The 20,682-nt window shown below is 37.1% G+C and overlaps 1 protein-coding gene across 1 annotated transcript in view; it reads right to left on the bottom strand.

Moving 5' to 3' along the window:
• Mgtor (nuclear basket protein megator) overlaps positions 1–20,682 on the bottom strand; it is a 362,060-nt gene that overhangs the window by 328,078 nt on the left and 13,300 nt on the right. The window contains exon 2 of the mRNA XM_083118344.1: positions 9,692–9,854. Within this exon, the coding sequence (XP_082974470.1) occupies positions 9,692–9,854 (163 nt within the window). The remainder of the gene's footprint in view (positions 1–9,691; positions 9,855–20,682) is intronic.

Below are 20,682 nucleotides of genomic sequence, written 5' to 3'. Positions count from 1 at the left end.
CTCAGTTTCAAAGAAAGCCGGCATTTTCCCACTATCTCCCCCCCCCCATCCCCGTTTATGGAAGAACAAGACGTGAAAGAGTCTTTACGGTGCAGAATGTGTGTTAACAATAATGTAAAAGAAGAAAATCACAAATCCAGCCAATTATAACGCAAAAACTACAAGCATGCTAGAGGATCTCGATCGAGACACTCTGGATGCAAGGAATTACTTGTAGGATCTCGATCAAGATGCTCGGGATGCAAAAGGTTAATATAGATGTGTTCAAATAAGTAACATTACAAGCATTACACTTCACTATGCTATAATCAAACACAACTTTACTTCAGCACTAACATTCACATTTGGCACATGTATGTTATGATTACAATCCAGCTTTCACATCATAATATTTGATCAGGAAGCTGAACAAAATTATTACATTTAAAATGTATAAAACAGATCAACTTCATAAATTTCTTTTCAATTTTAATATTTATTCTCCACAATGATGATATGGATGACTAAACAATCGCAAACACACATGGACAAAACACAACACAAGCGAAATATAGTGAGTACAGATGCCAGAGCACAGTTAGTCTGCAAAATGCAGTGTCAATGACAGGGTGTCTACCAAAATAACAAGTCCAAAATTCTTGACTTTTTTTTGTATTTCTTAATCTTTATTTAATCGTTAATTGACCTTACTTAAATAAAGTTGAAAAATAACAACCAAGAAAATATTTTTATATTTCATAAAGAACCCCTACCAAAAGGCCGGTTAAGATGAAATCTGAAGCTTTATCTATTCATTCATTGTAAAAATTAATGCTTCAGATATTATTAGAGGCACATATTTTTGGTAAATAAAAAAGCAAAATTTCAGTACAAAAACAGAGTTGATTTCGGGTTCAAAAGTGGTAAACAAAATAAAATTTCGGTGTTATAGCACATCAAAAGTGCTATATAAAATGACATTTTGGTTTTAAAATTGTGAATATAATCCTAAATTTGATTTAAAAACTGCACTTATTACACAAAATAAACTTACCCCTTCTAATAGCACATTTGTGTAGTTACCAGAGTATTAAGTTTATTCCTGTGTCAAGCAGTCCATTTTTGCTTCTCAAATATTTATAGCAGAATTAATCAATTTTCCGTGAATTGCATAACTCATAGGATACTTCAGACTTCAAAAAGTGTCGCGTCGGTATATAAACGGTAAATTTAGTGTTTAAGAGTATATTTTGCATTATTTCGTGGCAAAGCAGGGTAGAAAAATGCACCTCACACCTTTCAGAAACATGAAAAATGAACATTACAGCATGTTATTTCATATTTCGTGTTTTCGTCAAAAACGAAATTTGCATGCCTCTAGATATTATCCTAGATGAGGAATAGCCAGCCACATTACTTTATTTAATATTTTTACAAAACTTCACACGTAAGGAACAAAGCTGAACAAATCTTAACCACAACTCAATACAATTTCAGATTTTTAAATATTCATAAATAACTGCCAGGGAAAGCTTGCATATGATAGGATAGGTGTAAACCTGAATAATAAAGCAAAGCAGCTATCACTCAGTCCACTACTTAAATTATCATCATTTTGCAGACTAGCGAGGCTCTGGCATTTGGGGTCATAGTATAATCCTCTGTAGAGCTCGTGTTGTGTCCACATATGTTTGTGCAGGGTGGCTCCAAACAAGCAGAAATGAAATTCCCTGACTTTTCCAGGTTTTCCAGGACAAAATTTACTTTTCCCCCTGACAATTACAAACTAAACTAAATAGATGTTTTTGCAAATGGAAATAATAAACTCATACAGATCCAGGTATGGATTTGTTAAGTACCAATATTATATTCTATGAAATTGACTTAATTTCTCTATTCTCTATGATTTGAATTTGAACAGCAAAATAGTGAATTTGGAAAATTATTACAATTCACAAGCTAGGGAAGGATTACGGAATTTTGTCATACGCAGTTAGTTTAAAATAAAATACTTGATTATTTTTAAAGTTACGACTAAATGAGATAAGAGTGAAGAGTGATTGACTAAGAAATGCATTTTGTAATTTATCAGTCTCCTTATACATTCTCGGTATTATATGTTGATATTTCCACTGAGGTTTGGAACCCTCTGCCTACAAGAACCATGAGTGCAGACTGATTTTTCGATGCATAAAGCTACTTCTCTCTTCTCTGTAAAGCAAAGAACTTAACTCTTGCATATAAGTGAAACAATTGAATTGTACAAAAGAAAGTGTCATATTTCCTAACCTTATCAATGGGATATCTGCTTCAGTATAGTACATCCAAGTGAAGTACTGAAAACATGTAGTTATACCATTATTGCTGACGAAAGGGGTATGTAGGTATTAGAAATGTAAGGCAAGGAATTTATAGAATTGCATTGTATAGGTACCTGATTTAGCTAACCACACATTGAAACAGGAAAACACTGTTAATAAAAGCTTCTGAAAGTTCATATACGAGGGGTGTGCTGAAAAAAGCTTTAATTGTACCTGTACGCAGCACTAGTGGTCGGAGAGCGACACACACACACATGCAGGCAGGAGGAAGTGGCACGTAGGTGTAATCTGGTACAGTTGCAATGCAGACGTTTTAGGACAGTTCTACGTTAAACATTGCAGCTCTGATACAGTCTCCCACCGACTGCAATGTAGCCTACGTGTAGTAATCAGATTTTTGCACGCTCAGAATTTGTCACAGACACACCAGCAATCGTGTAAGGTGTGCAGACCGGACGTTGTGAGTGATAGTATGGTCAGACGATGGTGTAGACAATTCACGGAAGGCCAATCGAATGTGCACAACCCCATACAGCTGAGTACACACGGCCACTTTGCATCACTTCAGGTGAGAGATCTTGGACCACTCCCTCTACAGACCTGGCCTTGCATGTACCAACTCTCATCTCTTTGTTCAACTGAAGAGGTTTCTGGAAGGACAAGGATTTGATGGCTACACTGTGGTAGAGAGAGTTCCAGTCTTTGCTGTCAGACACATATGCCATGGGCATACAAAATTTAGTGCCATTGCTACAACAAATGCCAGAACAACAGTGGTGATTACGCCAAAAATTAGATTAGGACTCACTCTTACTAATGCAATAAATTACTACTGATAGTCTTGTTTTATTTATGCCTAATCAGTAGGGACCTTGATTTTTTGTTATTTTCTTTCAAATTGGTGTATTTTTTTTGTATTCTTTACTATTCAGTGTTGATTGATTGATTGAGTTGGTGTTTTAAGTCCACTTTATGCACAGTAAGGCTAATTGGGACTCGACCTACAGTTTAAAGTGGGATCCGAACCACTATCTGCTTCCACCGGGTATCGAACCTGGGACCCCTTGATTACAAGGCTACCACGCTACCACTAAGCCATTGGGGAGGCCTACTATTCAGTGTTATTTCTCCCAAAATTCACATATTCATTTTAGCACATTTTCTGGCAAATATCCTAAATTTACCTTCATGGTGTTTTTAAACTACTGTTTCAAATTGTAAGTCACATGGCCTACGCCTCTTTGTGAGAGATTGATAACTTGAAAGTTATTTTCAGAAAGTTATTTTCCATAATACCTTTTTAATTTTAAGGTAAGGGTTTTAGATAATTTTCCCCGTGTATACTGAAGGGTGCATAAAGAGCATAAGTGGCGAAGCACTCAAAAAATTTAAATCAATCAATCTCACGTGACGGATACCGATATATTATGGCACCAAAAATTGGCATTATCTATTTTTGATTTGTTAGTGTTACGTTTCCCAAAATTCGCGTTTGTTTTAGAACATTTTTATGCCAAATATAGCGAAACTTAATACTCCATTGTGCTTTTAAACTATAATTTTAAATTGTAGGTCACATGGTCTACGTATTTTCGTGCCAGTTTGATATGTTGGAACAGATTTTGAGAAAATAAAAGTAAAGTGCTCCCCTGCACTTTTCCATGAAAGTCTATAGGGGTGTGGAGTTAGGGCCCCACAGTTTCTTCATCACGGCTGAAGGTGGGGGTGATGTGATCAGCACCATGCTCCTGGCTGCCTTTATCCCTCTAAGTTTCCTCCAGGTACCTGCTTGATATGACACTGGGCAGGCGCCGAAGAAGTTTGAATAGGTGGAAATGATCATGATTCTCACCCGCAGGGGATCAACCCTGGGTCTCTCACATGGTAGTCAGACGGCCTAAAGACTGAGCTCCATTCTTTCTCACTCGACAAATGCCGATGATGCGCACTTAGCTTGCTAATTCAAAACACATCTCGCGTGACAAATACTGAAGATGTGGCTCCCGTGTGACGGCAGATACGCACTAGATCTCCTGTTAGAAAACTGCCACTTTGCTCTGTGATGCAAATGGTTTTCATAGAAGTTGAAAAAATCGTGGGAAATACATGATTTAATGTGGCTGTCGGAATTATTCCATGTATAACAAGCATTATAGTTTACTCTTGAATAAAATGTTGGAAAACTTGCAGATTCTATGTACACAAACATGGCCTAGAAAAGACAAGAATGTTGGATTTCATGGTATTTTTCGTTGTTTTAAGACATTTAAAAAAATTGCTAAAAACGCTAACAATTCGTATTTCATGCCAAATTCGCATTATTTGGATATTTCGAATGGGCAAGAAATGTGTCCAGACATCACTGCACATTCATAAACACAACTTTGCAGCAATTACCATTTTTCATGGTTTTCGCGTTTGCGAAAAATCAATGTCCCTACTAATTGGAAATTACTTTCTGGCCACCCCTCCTATAAATCAGTAGATGGAAAATAAAAATTTAGCAGGGCTGGCAGATAAAAGTCAATTCTTGAAGAAAGTGATTTGCTTTTATAATTGAATGATTCGAGTTAATACGACATTAAAATATTTACGTATTTATTATTAGTATTTTATTTCATAATATTGGACATTAACTTCACTCAGTGAGAGATTAATGACCATCTTTTACAGTTTAAACAGAAAGGACAGAGAGTGGCTTTAATTTCACTGCAATACTAGTGTTGCAGTAAATTTGAGGTTGGGAGCATGCACTTGCTAATTTTTATAACGTTCAGCATTGCAGATTTGTGTTTCACTTCATCGTGATAGTATTCAATATATATCCTGTTATGTTGGATTCTTCTCAATAACTAAGAATAGTGCAATGTCATTGTAAACGTATGTTAACTTGTGCGAAACCAATAATACGTCAGGATGATGAAAGAAAACTTACGTAAGCACTGCTACATTAAATAAGGTGAAGTGAGTCAGAAGAGAAATAAAATTCCAGCAGCATATTTGCAGTCTAAAGCTCTTCTTGTTTATGCATGCGATTTTTGTTGGATGTTGCAGTCCGAAGACATCCAACAAAAATCAATTCCATACGAGTGCCATGCATGCAATTTCTGTAGCATGTTGTAGTGAGATATACTTTGTCGGGTGGCGATATTCGACAAAAATCGTATGTATCAATGGAGCCTATTTGTTTCCATGTTCCGTCAATTTGTCCAACAAAATGTCTTACTGCGACGTCCGACAACTATCGGATGACGCCACCTGCTCTGTTGTCAGTTCTGTCCCCTTACTACTCCCATACGGACAAGAAAAAATGATAATTCAATGCATTTTCCACGTAATATTTAGAGGATTAACACATTTTTCTGCCCCTCCAGAAATATCTCTCTCTTTCTCTCTCCTCCTGCCATCATCACTGGTTTCTGGCGCAGTGATTGTATTGTGCATAAAAGGGGCCTAAAAGTTGAGGCCGAAACGTAGAAACAAGATTTCCTGTTCCCGTGCAGAGTTCCATAACTATATATTTTTCAAGAAAAAAAGGAAAAAAAAAAGAAAAAGAAATCAAGACAAAATTCCCTGACTTTTTTTGACACCTCAAATTCCCTGACTTTTCCCGGTTTTCCAGGTCTGTCGCCACCCTGTTGTGATCTTCCCTTCATCCATCTCATGTTACCACCAATCCTCCTCACCTTTGCGACTATAGGCCAGTCAATAAGGGGGTTCAATAAGGAAAAAATTAGAGAAAGCTGGAACAAATTCTATTATCTTCATAAAAGGGTTCTAACAACATACTAATTTTGCACCCCTCTAACATGCCAAATTTGGCCGCCAGCTTGAAAAAATAGCACCCAAAATCAGTTTTTTGCAAATATCTCTCTTGCAAAGCATTTTATAGCAAAAGAGGTTATGACGAAATATAATCTACATAAAATTCTCTACAAAAAATGTTCTGTGCATTTTTATTCTTGGATGCGCAGTTTGGGTGCTAGCTGAGCGAGAAATTTTCCTTTTTTGCAAGTGCAGAACTCATGGAAACATCTTTTACATGATGTATTATAGTATTTATCTTCTATAAAACTGGACTTGAATTAAATTTGTTCTTTCTTACAGAATGTCATTTACGAGTTCAATGGCTGTAGGTTGTCTCCATTAGCCTATCTGTGCATAAAGTGTACGTAAAACAACAAATCAAACCATATTAAAATGATCAGAAAAGCTCTGGGATCTGGTCAGATATAATGACTGAGCCGTGATGCACTCCATTAAGAGTTGTGGGGGGTGGCAGATGAGTGACCCGACTCAATGCTAAGTGGATTTTTGGCATTTCCCAGATAAAATAGATGAGCAGCATGGCAATGCACGAAAGTTTCGTATATCAAGGGATAACCAAGACTTTCAGTTCTTTTATCAGTTCATCTCCTTGAAATCAAGGGGTCCAAGGTTCAATATTCGGTGGAGGCACGTAGTGGTTCAGATTCCACTTTAAACTGTAGGTCCAGTCTCGATTAGCCTTACTGTGCATAAAGTGGACTTAAAACACCATGTTAATGAATCTTTTGTCAGTGACTCATCTCACCCACCATTCCCAGATTTTGATGGCATAAAGTCAATGATTACGGAAGCAACAGGGATTTAGAAAACCAATCCTTCTGATGCTTATGATGTTGGAATGTCTTCAATGTTGAGGATCGTTGGTAAAAATTTGGCAAATGTCAAGTTTGAACAAAATAAGTGAGTTAATCACTGAAGCGGTCACTTCTGATGTGTTGTATCCAGTTGATGCAGAGAATTTATTTAATAAATTATTTTACTAAAAAATCACAAGATCAATTAGAGATAACTTTAAGTACAAACTTGCCCCATACCAATTATAGCTGCTGAGGTAGGGATGTGGTCAACCAAGAAGCCTCTCTTTGTGCCACACTCTGAAAGTACCATAACAGACAAAGAAGATGCATCGCCAGATTTTTCGCATTATACCCTGTAAACGCCTTAAAGATTGTGCAAAGGGACTTGTAGCTGTAGAAAAATTGGGCTAACGTGTTCAAAATCTGACACTGTTGCATTTACTTCTTAAGATTGATTTCCAAGAGACTCGTGCTGCTTCCGTCTGAAAACTCCCTTCCTCTTCCATACTCTGTCCGGGAATCTCTGGAACAAGGCAGCGTGTTACATAAGAGAAAGTGAGAAAGCTTGTGGGCCCGGGCATAGCCGTACACGCTCCTGTAAGCGGTTAGTAGCTGCAGTCGTTTTCCCTCTACCATGCAATTCTGTTCCCTCTCACACGTTCATTGGTAGTTACTGTCTTCTTGAGTTACTATTTATGCAGTGGCAGACCCTTGTTTTCGTTCACTCGCTCCAAAGATCCCCGGGACAGAGTATAGAAGATGAACGGAGCTTTCAGATGGAAACAGCACATGTCTCTTGGAAACCACTCTTAAGAAATAAATGCAACTTTTCAAACTGACGCGACACAGAAAGCTGCATGTGTCACTCCAACTGGGCCTTGTTCTCAATACCGTGCTTTGTAGCACTTCGTCAATTTGTAGAGAATTTTATGTAGATTAATTTTTGTCATGGCCTTTCTGAGGTAAAATGCTTCCCAAGAGAGATATTTGCAAAGAAAACTGATTTTGGGTGTCATTTTTCCAAGATGGTGTTAGGAACCCTATTAGGATAATAATAAAATTTGTTCCAGCTTTCCCTGATTTTTTTTCCTTATTGGACCCCAAAAGCATCCCTTGTTGACTGGACTATTAGGCAAAACTGGCAGAAAAGCAAAGTAAAATAGACTAAATCAATGATTGTGACAGCAAAAATTCTTGACTTTTTCTTTACTTTCATGACTGGTAGACACCCTGAAGGGGTAGTACATGGAAAAGGTTGACATTTGGGTGTCTTCAGAAAGTGTTTCCCATTAGAACCCACACCATACTGATGAAACTATTTGGTGAAAGCTACAGTTATCTTAACTATCAGGCAGTGACCATACTCAACTGAGAGTCAAATTCCACCTACCACTCAAATTCTGCTTGAAATAGAGAACTAAAGATAACCACTAAATTCTGGATTTTCTCCCCATAAGCTGAGAACAATGCTGCTCTTATACATTGTTATTATTCTCCCAAAGTATCAGCCTACTTTCAACGAAACTTTGCATGGTTGTAGGAATGCTACAAGTTACATTTTCTTCATTCACTTTCATTTACATTCATTTTCTTCGGTCTACTCTGATGGCCACAGTGGCATGCAGAACATGTATTCTTTGTTAAATTTGTATTTTTCTTATTATTCTTCTTCCTTTAACTGTCATTATTGGTAGGTACAATGTATAAATTTCACATTCACTAAAAGCTAAGTATTTCGGGGGAAAAAACTGACTTCATCTCCCTATGACAATTAGTTCTCTACATTTTTCTTTTTTTCTTCTTCTTTTTCCTCCTCATTGCACAAATTTAGAAAAACACTTCTTTGAAAATTACTTGTCTCGAGAGACTACAGACTGGTGCAAGGTTTCATCCTCTAAATTTGTATTTGGTTCTTACTCTGAATAAAGCCCTGATACAGGGTGGAAATAAAAAAGGTAAAGTGCTCCCTTGTGCATAGCATTACGCCATGAAGTCGTATAGGGGGTGTGGGGGTAACGCCCCACACTTTCTTGATCCGGTCGTGAGTGGGGGTGATGTGATCAGCATCACGCCCCTGACCGCCTTTACCCCCCCACGGTTTCCCCCAGGTACCCATGTCATTCGATGCTGGGTGGGCACCGGGGCCGCTTCTATAGTTAGAAAAGTTCCCGGATTTGAACCGGCCAGGGATCGAACCTGGTACCTTTAGCATGGTAGTCAGATGCATTACCGACTGAGCCACCGCGGCCACTACAGGGTGGAAATGCCATGTATAAAGTATTATGTACGTAAATAAATAATGGCATGGTCAGCAGCTTTTGTTTTGCTACTATGCACACAAGGCTTAACCTTGATCGGATGGGAGCCTCTCCCGCATGTAAGCCTCTCTGGATGGGAACTCTACCAGCACTTGTTTCTCAAACTTGCTGCGATGTACAAAAAAAATGGTATCTCAAGAACTAATTTCCATAGACATAAAATCAGTTTTGTCTTTTTCTCAGAATGGCACGGCTTTTACTGGAAGTGAAATTCAAACATTTTGCCTCCTAAAAATGAAAGTTAATGGAAGAAGAAAATGTTTTCTTCTTGTTTAAAAATTTGTATTCGGCATGCTCCTCTGCCCACCACAATAGATTAAAATTGAAACATGTAGTATCTAGCAGTAGTAAATTTCTAGAACCATGCAACGATTTGCTGAAAATAGGCTGATAATGAAAATTTAGAAGGATAAAGGGCTCAAAATAAAATAAAAAATGTGAATTTTACCTCTTAATAGTAACTTGTAAGCCATTAATAATATCTTGATTGCACTCTAGCTTCTTCGTAAGATCTGCAACTTCCTGTGTTGCGGCTGCCAGTTGTTCTTCCAATTTTGATCCATTGCTACTTGCTGTTGCAATTTTCTTCTCAAGATCCGCCACCAACTGATCTGAAATATAATTGGGACTATATGAACAACACAAGAAGATAAAGAAAAACACTCAACTCATGTGAAACTATGATTGACTGATTGATTTGGTTCATATTACTTCACTTCTCTGACACTTTTGGCTAATTGTGAAAATAAGGATGAGTGATGAAATTAATAAAAGGACAACTCACAAAGAACATCATGCCCAGGCTGGGTTTTGAATCTGGGACCCCTAGAATCACAGCACACTGTGCTGACATAGGTACAAGATGACAGAAAGGGAAGTGTGGACCTAAAACATTCACAGGTCATTAACTGAAAATTTAAATTTTCTATGTCCAATTTTTATTTTTTTTCAGGAGAGCCCTATAAAGTTTGGATGATATAATTATTGAACCGTTGTCACCATTGTGCTGAAAATTTGTATCATTGCAAAGGCCGATATATTGAAGCCTCTCTAAAAAGAAGTTGTTTGGTTAGGTATTTATGCTGTAATTAATTATTGAAATGTCACTTTTGATTTGAGTGTCAACGTTCTATCTACCAGATATAACACTGCATTCTGGAAACGAGATTGAGATGAAACAATTGCATTATAAATTTGTCATTCGGTAACGAATAACACCATTAAGCCTTGTTTCCATGATTATGAAAAACTAAATATGCTGACCAAGGCAGTAATTTATTTTATTAAAAACATAAACTAAACCCAACGTTTCAACCTTCTTGCAAGGTCTTCTTCAGACTCTGTATCAAGTACAAAAGTAACAAGATACAAAAACAGGGCATTACATATACACAAACATTACTCCTTCCAGACTATTAGAAAGTTGTTCTGGAACTTTATAGCAGGTGGCTTTCCCTTGTCAACTGTACTTTCACCTAAAAGGCTAAACATAGTTACTTCCATATAGAATGTGGTTGGGCTTTATATCTCATGCTCTTTTTCCTTCATTTTTCTTCCTTCTCCTCTCCTCTTTCTCTTTCTCTCTTGTCCTTTCCACTCTTTCTAACATCTTTTTCCATTCTTCGTTTATCTTCAGTTCCCCATTCCAGTTCATTGTGTCTTCTTCACCTTTCTTCTCTATTTCCTTGGCTTCCTTCCATTTTCTCACTAGCATTCTCTTCTCCCTTCCTATCTGCTTAGCCTCATCCCACTCTATGTCATGTCCTGTTTCTCTCGTGTGTTTAAATATTGCATTTCTCTCTCTCTTAAGTCGTACATCATCCCTATGTTGTTTCAACCTGTCTTTCAGCCTCTTTTTCGTTTCTCCTCTGTACACACTCTGACATTCTTTACATTTTACTTCGTAGATAATCCCTTCCTCTTCCTCTTCTCTGTTTTCCTGTTTCTTGTTTGCATTCTTCGCTATTCCTAAGATACTTCTCCCTCCCTTCCTGTATGTTTTAATGCCTGCTTTCCTAAGCACTTTACATATCTTCTCTGTGGTCTTCCCCATACTCCTTATTCCAAACCTTCTCTCTTTTTCTTTCTCTTCCAATTCTCCCCTTCCTCTTTTCTTCCTTCTTCTGTTTATGTCCAGTCTATCTTGCTTCTCATAGCCATTCTTTTCCAGCTGTCTCCATAGGCTATTTATGTTGCCTTCTTTTTCACATTCCTTAGTGCAATGTTTGTGTATATATAATGCCCTGTTTTGTATCTTGTTACTTTTGTACTTGATACGAGGGTCACTATTTATATTTTGAGCCTTGGCAACACTGATTGAAGTTAGGCGCGATTTGACGTTTGCACGGAATCGTCTGGCATTATTGACCATAACGTACTTCAAATGTTTTGTCAATAGCTTCATTTGTGTTGTTTATGTTGCCTTGGAGATTGCGCGACAACAATAAAATGGAATTAACTCGTGAACATTTTCGTGCGATGATTTTTTTACGATTTCGACGTGGATTATCAAGACAAGAGTGCATCGATCAACTTACTTCCACATTTGGTGATGAAGCCCCATCCTTTGCCACTGTGAAACGCTGGTATAACAAATTTAATCGTGGCCGCCATTCGCTCACCGACGAGATTCGCGAAGGTCGTCCAAAATCAGTTGTTGTTCAAGAAAACTTTGATGCTGTGCAAAACCTAATACTGCAAGATCGTCATGTGACATACTGTGAGATTGAGGCAACCATAGGCATTAGTTCCACCAGCATATATAAAATATTACAAGATCATTTAGCTGTGAGAAAGGTATGTTCTCGTTGGATCCCACACAATTTGACAAAAACTCAAAAAGACGCTCGCGTCAATTGGTGCAAACAAATGTTCAATATATACAATCGTGGTGCTTCAAAAGACGTATATAAGATTGTAACAGGTGACGAATCATGGATATATGCATATGAGCCGGAACGTAAACAGCAGTCGACTGTATGGGTGTTTCAAGATGAACCCAATCCAACAAAAGTTGTTCATGCTCGAAGCACATCGAAACAAATGGTCATCTGTTTTTTCGGGAAAACTGGTCATGTGGCAACTGTGCCTTTAGAGGAACGTAGAACGGTCAACTCTGAATGGTACACAACAATTTGTTTGCCAGAGGTCTTCGGTCAAATACGGAAAACAAACAAACGCCGTCGGATCATTCTTCATCAAGACAATGCCAGCTGTCACACATCTCGTCTAACAACCGACTTTATGAACAGTCAAAAAATCGATTTGATGGGTCATCCGCCATACAGTCCTGATTTGGCACACAATGACTTCTTCTTGTTCCCGAATGTCAAGAATAAATTGCGTGGACAACGATTTTCGTTGGCGGAAGACGCCGTTGATGCATTCAAAAACCATATTATGGAGGTGTCTCAAGAAGATTGGAAAAACTGCTTTGACAAATGGTTCGAACGAATGCAAAATTGTATTGACCATAAAGGAGAATACTTCAAAAAACAATAAAGCAGTTTTCAATGCCAAATTCCTGTTTTTTCATTGTTAGGCTCAAAATATAAATAGTGACCCTCGTACAGAGTCTGAAGAAGACCTTGCTGCAAGGTTGAAACGTTATATTTAGTTTATGTTTTTAATAAAATAAATTACTGCCTTGGTCAGCATATTTAGTTTTTCATAATCGGTAACGAAGTAAAATAAATAATTCATATTTTGGGAAATCAATCAACTAATTTAATTCCACTACTATTCCAAATTTTTGTCTGTTAACCACAAAAGTAAAAACCGAAGACCATTGCTATTGCTCAGCATATCACAAATGACTGAGGTTAGAATGCAAGTGGTTTATCTCACACTCGGATGGTGCTTGTAGTTGGTTGAGGAAATTGTTGAAAGGCTTCTTTGGCTGTTGGAGTTTACATTCTTGCGGCTGCTTCCAAATTCTGTACATGAGCCAAAAACACACTCGATATATCAATATTGATTGTATGTAGCCATCAGACGAAAGCAGATGAAACAATTGCATCCTAAATAGACTACAGCCACAATATCTCCATTTGTTTACAATTTGGAGATAGAACATTTGCATTCTCAATGGAAGAGGTACAGAGTGAAGAGACAGCCAATATTGTTGTAAACTGTGAGTAATAGGATGGGTGGTGTATGAAAGAAATGTACAAGGAAGGGCAGAGCTGAAGATTGGATTTGGTTGCACTCATGGTTGACATGAAGGACATATATAGAAGAGCTCTATTTGTAGTGTGATCGATCAATGTATCTCCAGTTGAGCAATAAAGTAGAGTTACATATCAACAATTTAACTTTATTTAAAAAAAAATATATCGTTCTGACTCCAAATAGAGCTCTTTAAAGTTAGTGTTAGTACAAACATTAATAAATGAACATCGCATTTTGGGAGTTATGTTCCTATGGTTCTCACGTGATATTAGCTATGAATGTAATAACACCCCCTGAACTGAATGGGGACAACCAGTAACTTTCAGTACCAAATCCCATCTCCATTCGCCACATCCCTCCACATTGTCCCCCCCTCCTCCCAAATCACACATACCACATTCTGGTAACTCTACCACTCGCAGTTTTCAAGGAGCCTGGAGGTGAAAACTAAGGCCTTGAAAATTTCAGTTTCCAGTGCCTGGGGAATGTTTCTTATTTTCATAATTTTTTAAAAAAATATTAGCCCTTCAGGTCTTCCTTCCTTTCATCCACTGTGTTTACCTATGCACCCATCTCTGCACACACTCACTCAATCACACATACATACACTGTGGATGGAACAGATTAACATGTAGTGTAGTATCAGCTCATAGAGGCATGTCAGTTTATCAGTAAAAAAATACAATAATTTTATAGGTCAGATAGCCTGTAATTTAGTGCAGAATTCTGCCATATTGTCGTATTTTAGTTATATAAACGTATAATTCATATGCAAATACGCAGTTATTTTTTTCGAAGAAAATACCATTGTAGTCACCTGGAAATCTAGTCAAGTCTCACTCGACCCAACAACTTAAAGCTTTGAGGTCACCACACAACCACATAAAATCAAATAAATCTTTGCAAGTGGTTCGTGTAGCCACAGTGATCTTGCACTTAATCTTATAAATAAGAACATTACTTTATTTGGCTAATATTTTTAATCTGCTCAGTATTTCGACTTATTGCTCATACATCTTTCTCAAGAGCTAAGAATACAAATAATGTTATATATAATTAAATCAACTATTGATGCACGAGATTCATACGCTCATTTTACTCATCAAAAATCAAAACTTACTATGAAATAACTTTTCGGGATCTTATTGAAGATTTAAAAATGAAGCTTCTATGTGTTCAATTGATGCTGGTGTGTGGGGGTGTGTAATGTTATTATTGTATTGCATGGAAAAGGTCCTTCATGCAGATTCAATAGCAGTGAACATAGCAACAATTTCCCATATTTGGGTCAAAGCATGATTCATAAATGAAAGACTAGTACCAATTTTGTGGATAAAATTTTAATCCTCAAATACTCTCATTATAACAGTTTCACACATATGTGGTTGCATACAATCTTGTGATGAGCTTGTAATAAGTGATCCTGTAGCTTTAGCCTCAAAGAATTTCCAGTGCTCGAAAAATCTTCTTCAGAGCTAGGTGCCAGCTCTGAAAATGGTGCCAGGAAAAAATCAATGGCTAATGAAAATACAAATGTGTCTTATTCGTCTATACATTTTTTTGAGCTTTCAGCTGCAATTAAAAAGGTACAAACATATCTGTGTGTTGAGAGGCAATTCACTTCCTTCACTCCACACTGTCCTTTATGTAGAGAACCATTTCCTCAACAGATGATTTATCTGTTGATGCATCCAACATAAAACTAACATACTTTTGTTCTTGCAGATTGCTGATTCTTTTCTCTAAGTACTCGAGCAACATGAACTTTTCATTTCAACACCTAGTTTGATAAAGTTAACAATCCTTCAAAATCGGAGAACGGCTTGTTATTTTTTGCTACACAGTAGGCTACGCTACACTGAAAACACTTTTGAAATTTGCAAACATCTTTTCATCCATCTACTTCACACATCCTGCCAAAGAGGATGATTCCAGCAAAGTTACTGCCCTATTTGTAGCAACACATTTTTTATTGGGAAATGAGTTGTTTTACTTTGTTATTCTTTCTAAAACTCTAGTATTATGAAAGTTAAATTTATTACCGAAATTCGAAAGAACCATAATTTTGCACAAGATTGAGAATCATAAGAACGACTCACAAGAACCGAATCCAGAAGTGGAAATGAAGAAAATGATGTAGAAAATTATAAGCAAAATGATGTAGAAAATTACAGGCCAATAGGAGTACTGGCAGCACCTGCCAAGTTCTTGGGAACAAATTCTATACAAGCATATTTCTTATCACATATGATCAGTGATCTCTACTTATCAACATGGTTTCTTATGTAAAAAGTCTGTCTGTACCAACCTATCAGAAATCACTCATTTTATCACAACCGCAATGGATAGTGGAGCTCAAGTAGATGTAATATATACAGATTTTTCAAAAGTGTTTGATACTGTAAAGTACAGTGTAGAGTGACTAGCCATGTGAGGTTGTGTTGTATTGTTGTTAAGAAACCAGAATGAAACATCGCAGATAAAAACCACTAAAAATAACTGTTAGATTATTTTGCATGTGACTATAAACCATAGAATCTTAATAGAAAAAGTGAAATCATATAATCTATCGAATCCGATGTTACAATTGTGTCAATCCTACTTAACAAACCGCAAACAGTATGTCACGTTTCAGGGAAATACTTCGTAATGTATGAAAAACTCAATATGCTGATAAAGGCAGAAAATTATTTTATTATAAAACATAAATCAAACTTAACGTTTCAACCTTCTAGCAAGGTCTTCAGACTCTGCACCAAGTACAAATGTAACAAGGTACAAAACAGGACGATATATATATACACAAAAATACTCCCTCCAGACTATTAGAAAGTTGTTCTGGAACATTATAGCAGGTGGCTTTCCCTTGTCAACTGTACTTTCACCTCAAAGTGAATGTGGTTGGAGTGGATTCAAGAAGTGCATAAAGGAGACAGGAAGACTACCAAGTTTGAAAGGCTTTCCAAAGATACATAAAGAGGAGATAAAGTTGAGACCAGTAATGGACTGCAGAAACAATAATTTGGAACCCTTGGAAAATAATTTAAAGAAAGTTATTGAAGTGTTAGTAACACAGAAAGAAAGCAGAGAGGTTAAGAACAGTGAACAAGTAGTGGACCTCATAAAAGGACTTAAGTTGAATGAGATGAAGACAACAATGTTTAGCTTAGACGTGAAAAGTATGTTCCCGAGCATCAAGAAGGGACATGTTTTGGACATTCTTAAAAGGAGAATGGAACAAGAAATTATAGAGAATCGGATAGTGAAAGGGTAGTGAAGGCACTGAAAACATTTGGGATAACTGTTATAGTATAATGGGGGATAAAATAATGTTAATGAGTGATGAACTGAATATAGGTTCTACCCTAAGTCCAGCATTGGCTGAATTGGTTATGAATGAATGGGAAAAGAAAGTAGTAGAAAAAGGAGGTGACAAAATGGTTCTGTTTTGCAGATATGTGGACGATTGTTTTGGCATATGGAAGGGAACGAAGAGGCAGCTCGACATATTTCCCAAAGAAATACAAGATGAAGGAAGAGGGATAGTATTGGAACTCAAAATAGAAGAAGACAAGATAAGCTACCTAGATATATTGATGAAAAGGAAAAGAGGAGAAGAAATTGAAACCGCTTGGCATCAGAAGAAGTGTGCAGCAGGGGTATTCTGCCACAAAAGAAGCGATGTAAGTGAGGTGACAAAAATAAATTTTATAAAGAATATGGAGGACAAAATCAAGAAAATATGCACAAAAGAATGTGAAAAAGAAGGCAAAATAAATAGCATATGGAAACAGCTGGAAAAGAATGGCTATGAGAAGGAGGATAGACTGGACATAAACAGAAGAAGGAAGAAAAGTGGAAGGGGAGAATTGGAACAGAAAGAAAAAGAGGAAGATAAAGAAAAAGATAGGAGGTTTGGAATAAGGAGTATGGGGAAGACCACAGAAAAGATATGCAAAGTGCTTAGAAAAGTGGGCATTAAAACTTACAGGAAGGGAGGAAGAAGCATCTTAAGAATAACGAAGAATGCAAACAAGAAAAAGGAAAACAGAAGAGGAAGAGGAAGGGATTATCTCCGAAGTGAAATGTAAAGAATGTCAGTGTGTGTACATAGGAGAAACGAAAAAGAGGCTGAAAGACAGGTTGAAACAACATAGGGAGAGAGAAATGCGATATTTAAACACACGAGAGAAACAGGACATGTCATAGAGTGGATGAGGCTAAGCAGATAGGAAGGGAGAAGAGAATACTAGTGAGAAAATGGAAGGAGGCCCAGGAAATAGAGAAGAAAGGTGAAGACACAATGAACTGGAATGGGGAACTGAAGATAAACAAAGAATGGAAGAAGGTGTTAGGAAGAGTGGAAAGGACAAGAGAGAAAGAAGAGAGAAGAAGGAAGAAGAATGAAGAAAAAAGAGCCTGAGATAAAGAGTCCAACCACATTCACTTTCAGGTGAAAGTACAGTTGACAAGGGAAAGCCACCTGCTATAATGTTCCAGAACAACTTTCTAATAGTCTGGGAGTATTTTTGTGTATATATATTGTCCTGTTTTGTACCTTGTTACATTTGTACATGGTGCAGAGTCTGAAGAAGACCTTGCTAGAAGGTTGAAACGTTACGTTTAGTTTATGTTTTATAATAAAATAAATTTCTGCCTTGGTCAGCATATTGAGTTTTTCATATCATGGAAACAAGGCTTAATGGTGTTATAATTTGTAATGTATGATGAATTTGAGGCTCTAACCTTAGTCCCTTATTCCTTCTCGTGTACATAAATGAACTTTATGAACATTTGATTCAATCGGGTAAATTACTTTTTGTGGAAGACTTAAAAATATACAAAAGAATTTGCAGTTACAGTGACTACACAGAGTTAAAAGCGGACATAAACAGTCTTGTGGAATGGCGCAAAAGCAACAAATTAATCTTAAATAGCCAAAAATATCACCAAGTGTCATATACTCGAAGCACTACATTTCACGTGCACGTTGACTTCATAACAAACGAGGCTTACAGACTTCTGGGACTTATAATGCGAGCATGCAAGGAGTTCAAAAGTGTCGGATGCTTAATGATGTTCTATAATGTTTACGTTAGAGTGAAAATTGAATACGCAAGCATAGTGTGGCACCCTCAAACTCAGCAAGACAAACAAAATAGAATAAATTCAAATTAAATTCTTAAGACATGTAAAGTACCCTCAAATGGAATCCTGCGAGAGCCTTCTCATATATTGTAACCTAACAACTCTCAACAAACGCATCATGCACCAGCTCATTTTCCTCCACAAAATTAAAAATAATCACACTGAAGCTCCTTTCACTGTCACAGCTCGATTTCTACATCCCCTCAAGCAAGTTACAACCAAGAAGGCAACTCTTCAGCCTATATTGTAATAGAACCAACGTGCTGGCAATATCCCCAATTTGGAATATGTGCAAAACATTTAATGATACCATTAAAAGTAAAAACAGTGTGGACCTATTTTGACCGACTGCAATTTTGAAAAGGAATATACTAAAATTAAATAAATTACGATAGAACCTAAGACCTGTATGTTTGTTAAATGTGTTTTTTGTCTATATATTACATTGATCTGTGCAATTAATCAATATTGTTATCACAAAATTGTTATATAATGAATGCCATAAATGGATGATATACATCTTGCGTTCAATTTCTGAAATAAACAAACATTATGGGTCCTCCGAAGTACAGAATTAGCTACTCACGGATGGCAATCAATAGGAAATTCTCTCATCTCATACCTTTATAGGGTACGCAGTTTATCGTAAATGTAGCCTCAATATCAAATTGAAATAAGATCAGAGATAAATATCCCACATTGTCCACACCTCTTACGTTTTACTTCAAACTCAGGAGATGGAGCCGAGGGGCAATTATCCTTTTTGCCTTATTCCACCACAGGCGTATACAGTGCTCGGAGTGAAAATTCCTAGCTGTGAATTTGCTTGTTTGAGTTAGGGGACAGAAGGAAGGATCCTTACATCAATCAACGCAACGTGAAGACAAAATGCAGTAAGTGGAGGAGGATGCTTATGCAAATTACCCTAGCTGGGGGGAAGGGGGATGCCTTACGATTTTTTCGGGAGCTTGAGGATAGCAACCCCCCCCCCCATCCCTTACACTACCCCCTTACACACCCTCTTGAGCACAGATGATCTATTAACAAAATGGTTCTTGTTTCATGAAAAAGTCTCAAAGAAATATGAGTGATCTATCGAAAAGATAGAATAATAATAATGATGTCCATTTATAACGGGTATCGTTATACGAGTCATATTATATTCAACTGTATTCATGTTTTTCTCTATATTATTGATAATGATTATTGAAAATTAACCACGGCTGTTGCTGCGCGCATGCTTATATTCTTGAGGACTCACAGAGCAAAATCTTTATATCTGTTGGCAACATTGTGCAGCGCTATACGAGTAACAGATCTTTTGAACGGTTCATTGGTAATAACTGATCTTGATTTCCGAACGGGATCCAGCAAGAAAATGCTTCTTTCTTTAATGTGATTTGGCGAGTTTGTGAAAAACAAAGATTAAACCATGGGTTTTAATCATTCTCGGATATACGTTGGATGTGAAAGCAGTTCTGCACTGGGAATTGGACTTGTTGCCGGAAATCGCAGGTTGGAATCTGAACGTGAGGAACGGGTCGTGGAAGAGCGATTCAGGAGTTTGGGGAGAAAATATGGTAGACGCAGAAGTGAGCTGTTTTGATGCTGCAGATATCAAGGGATATCGGTCCATTTATAGGCGATCCATCCAAATTGAAGGATGCCTATGACCCACAAAGGATAAGATTACCTGTTTCACGAGAAATTTGTGAGCGCAAGTGAAGTTGTGAGCGGATATGTGAATTTTATTTTTGCTCAATATTCACAAATTGAAGGACCCGGATGCATTGTAAGTAGGAATCCTTTTCTATCTAAGTGATTACGGATAAACTCAAATCCAACTGAGAATACATGAAACTCATCGGCTTTATACGTGATTTAAGCTAGCTTTCGTGTGCGTATATTATGGCCATAATACGGAACTTAAAACGTCGTTCATTTGCGCGCGAAGCACATGCTAAGGGTAGCCATCTTGACGAGGAAATCTCTCGCTGCCTAAGACTGTGTAAATATTAATTATTGTATATAATTTTAATTTATTGTGCTCAATTCATTCATTATTTTCTGTGATATTTGTCAAAATTTACCTCATATCGAATGAGAGATTTTGTAACGTAT

The sequence above is a fragment of the Lepisma saccharinum genome, chromosome 3 (genome assembly GCF_977018435.1).
Source record: "Lepisma saccharinum chromosome 3, izLepSacc3.1, whole genome shotgun sequence".
Classification (NCBI taxonomy): Eukaryota; Metazoa; Arthropoda; class Insecta; order Zygentoma; family Lepismatidae; genus Lepisma; species Lepisma saccharinum.
This window is presented reverse-complemented; position numbering and strand designations above follow the sequence as displayed.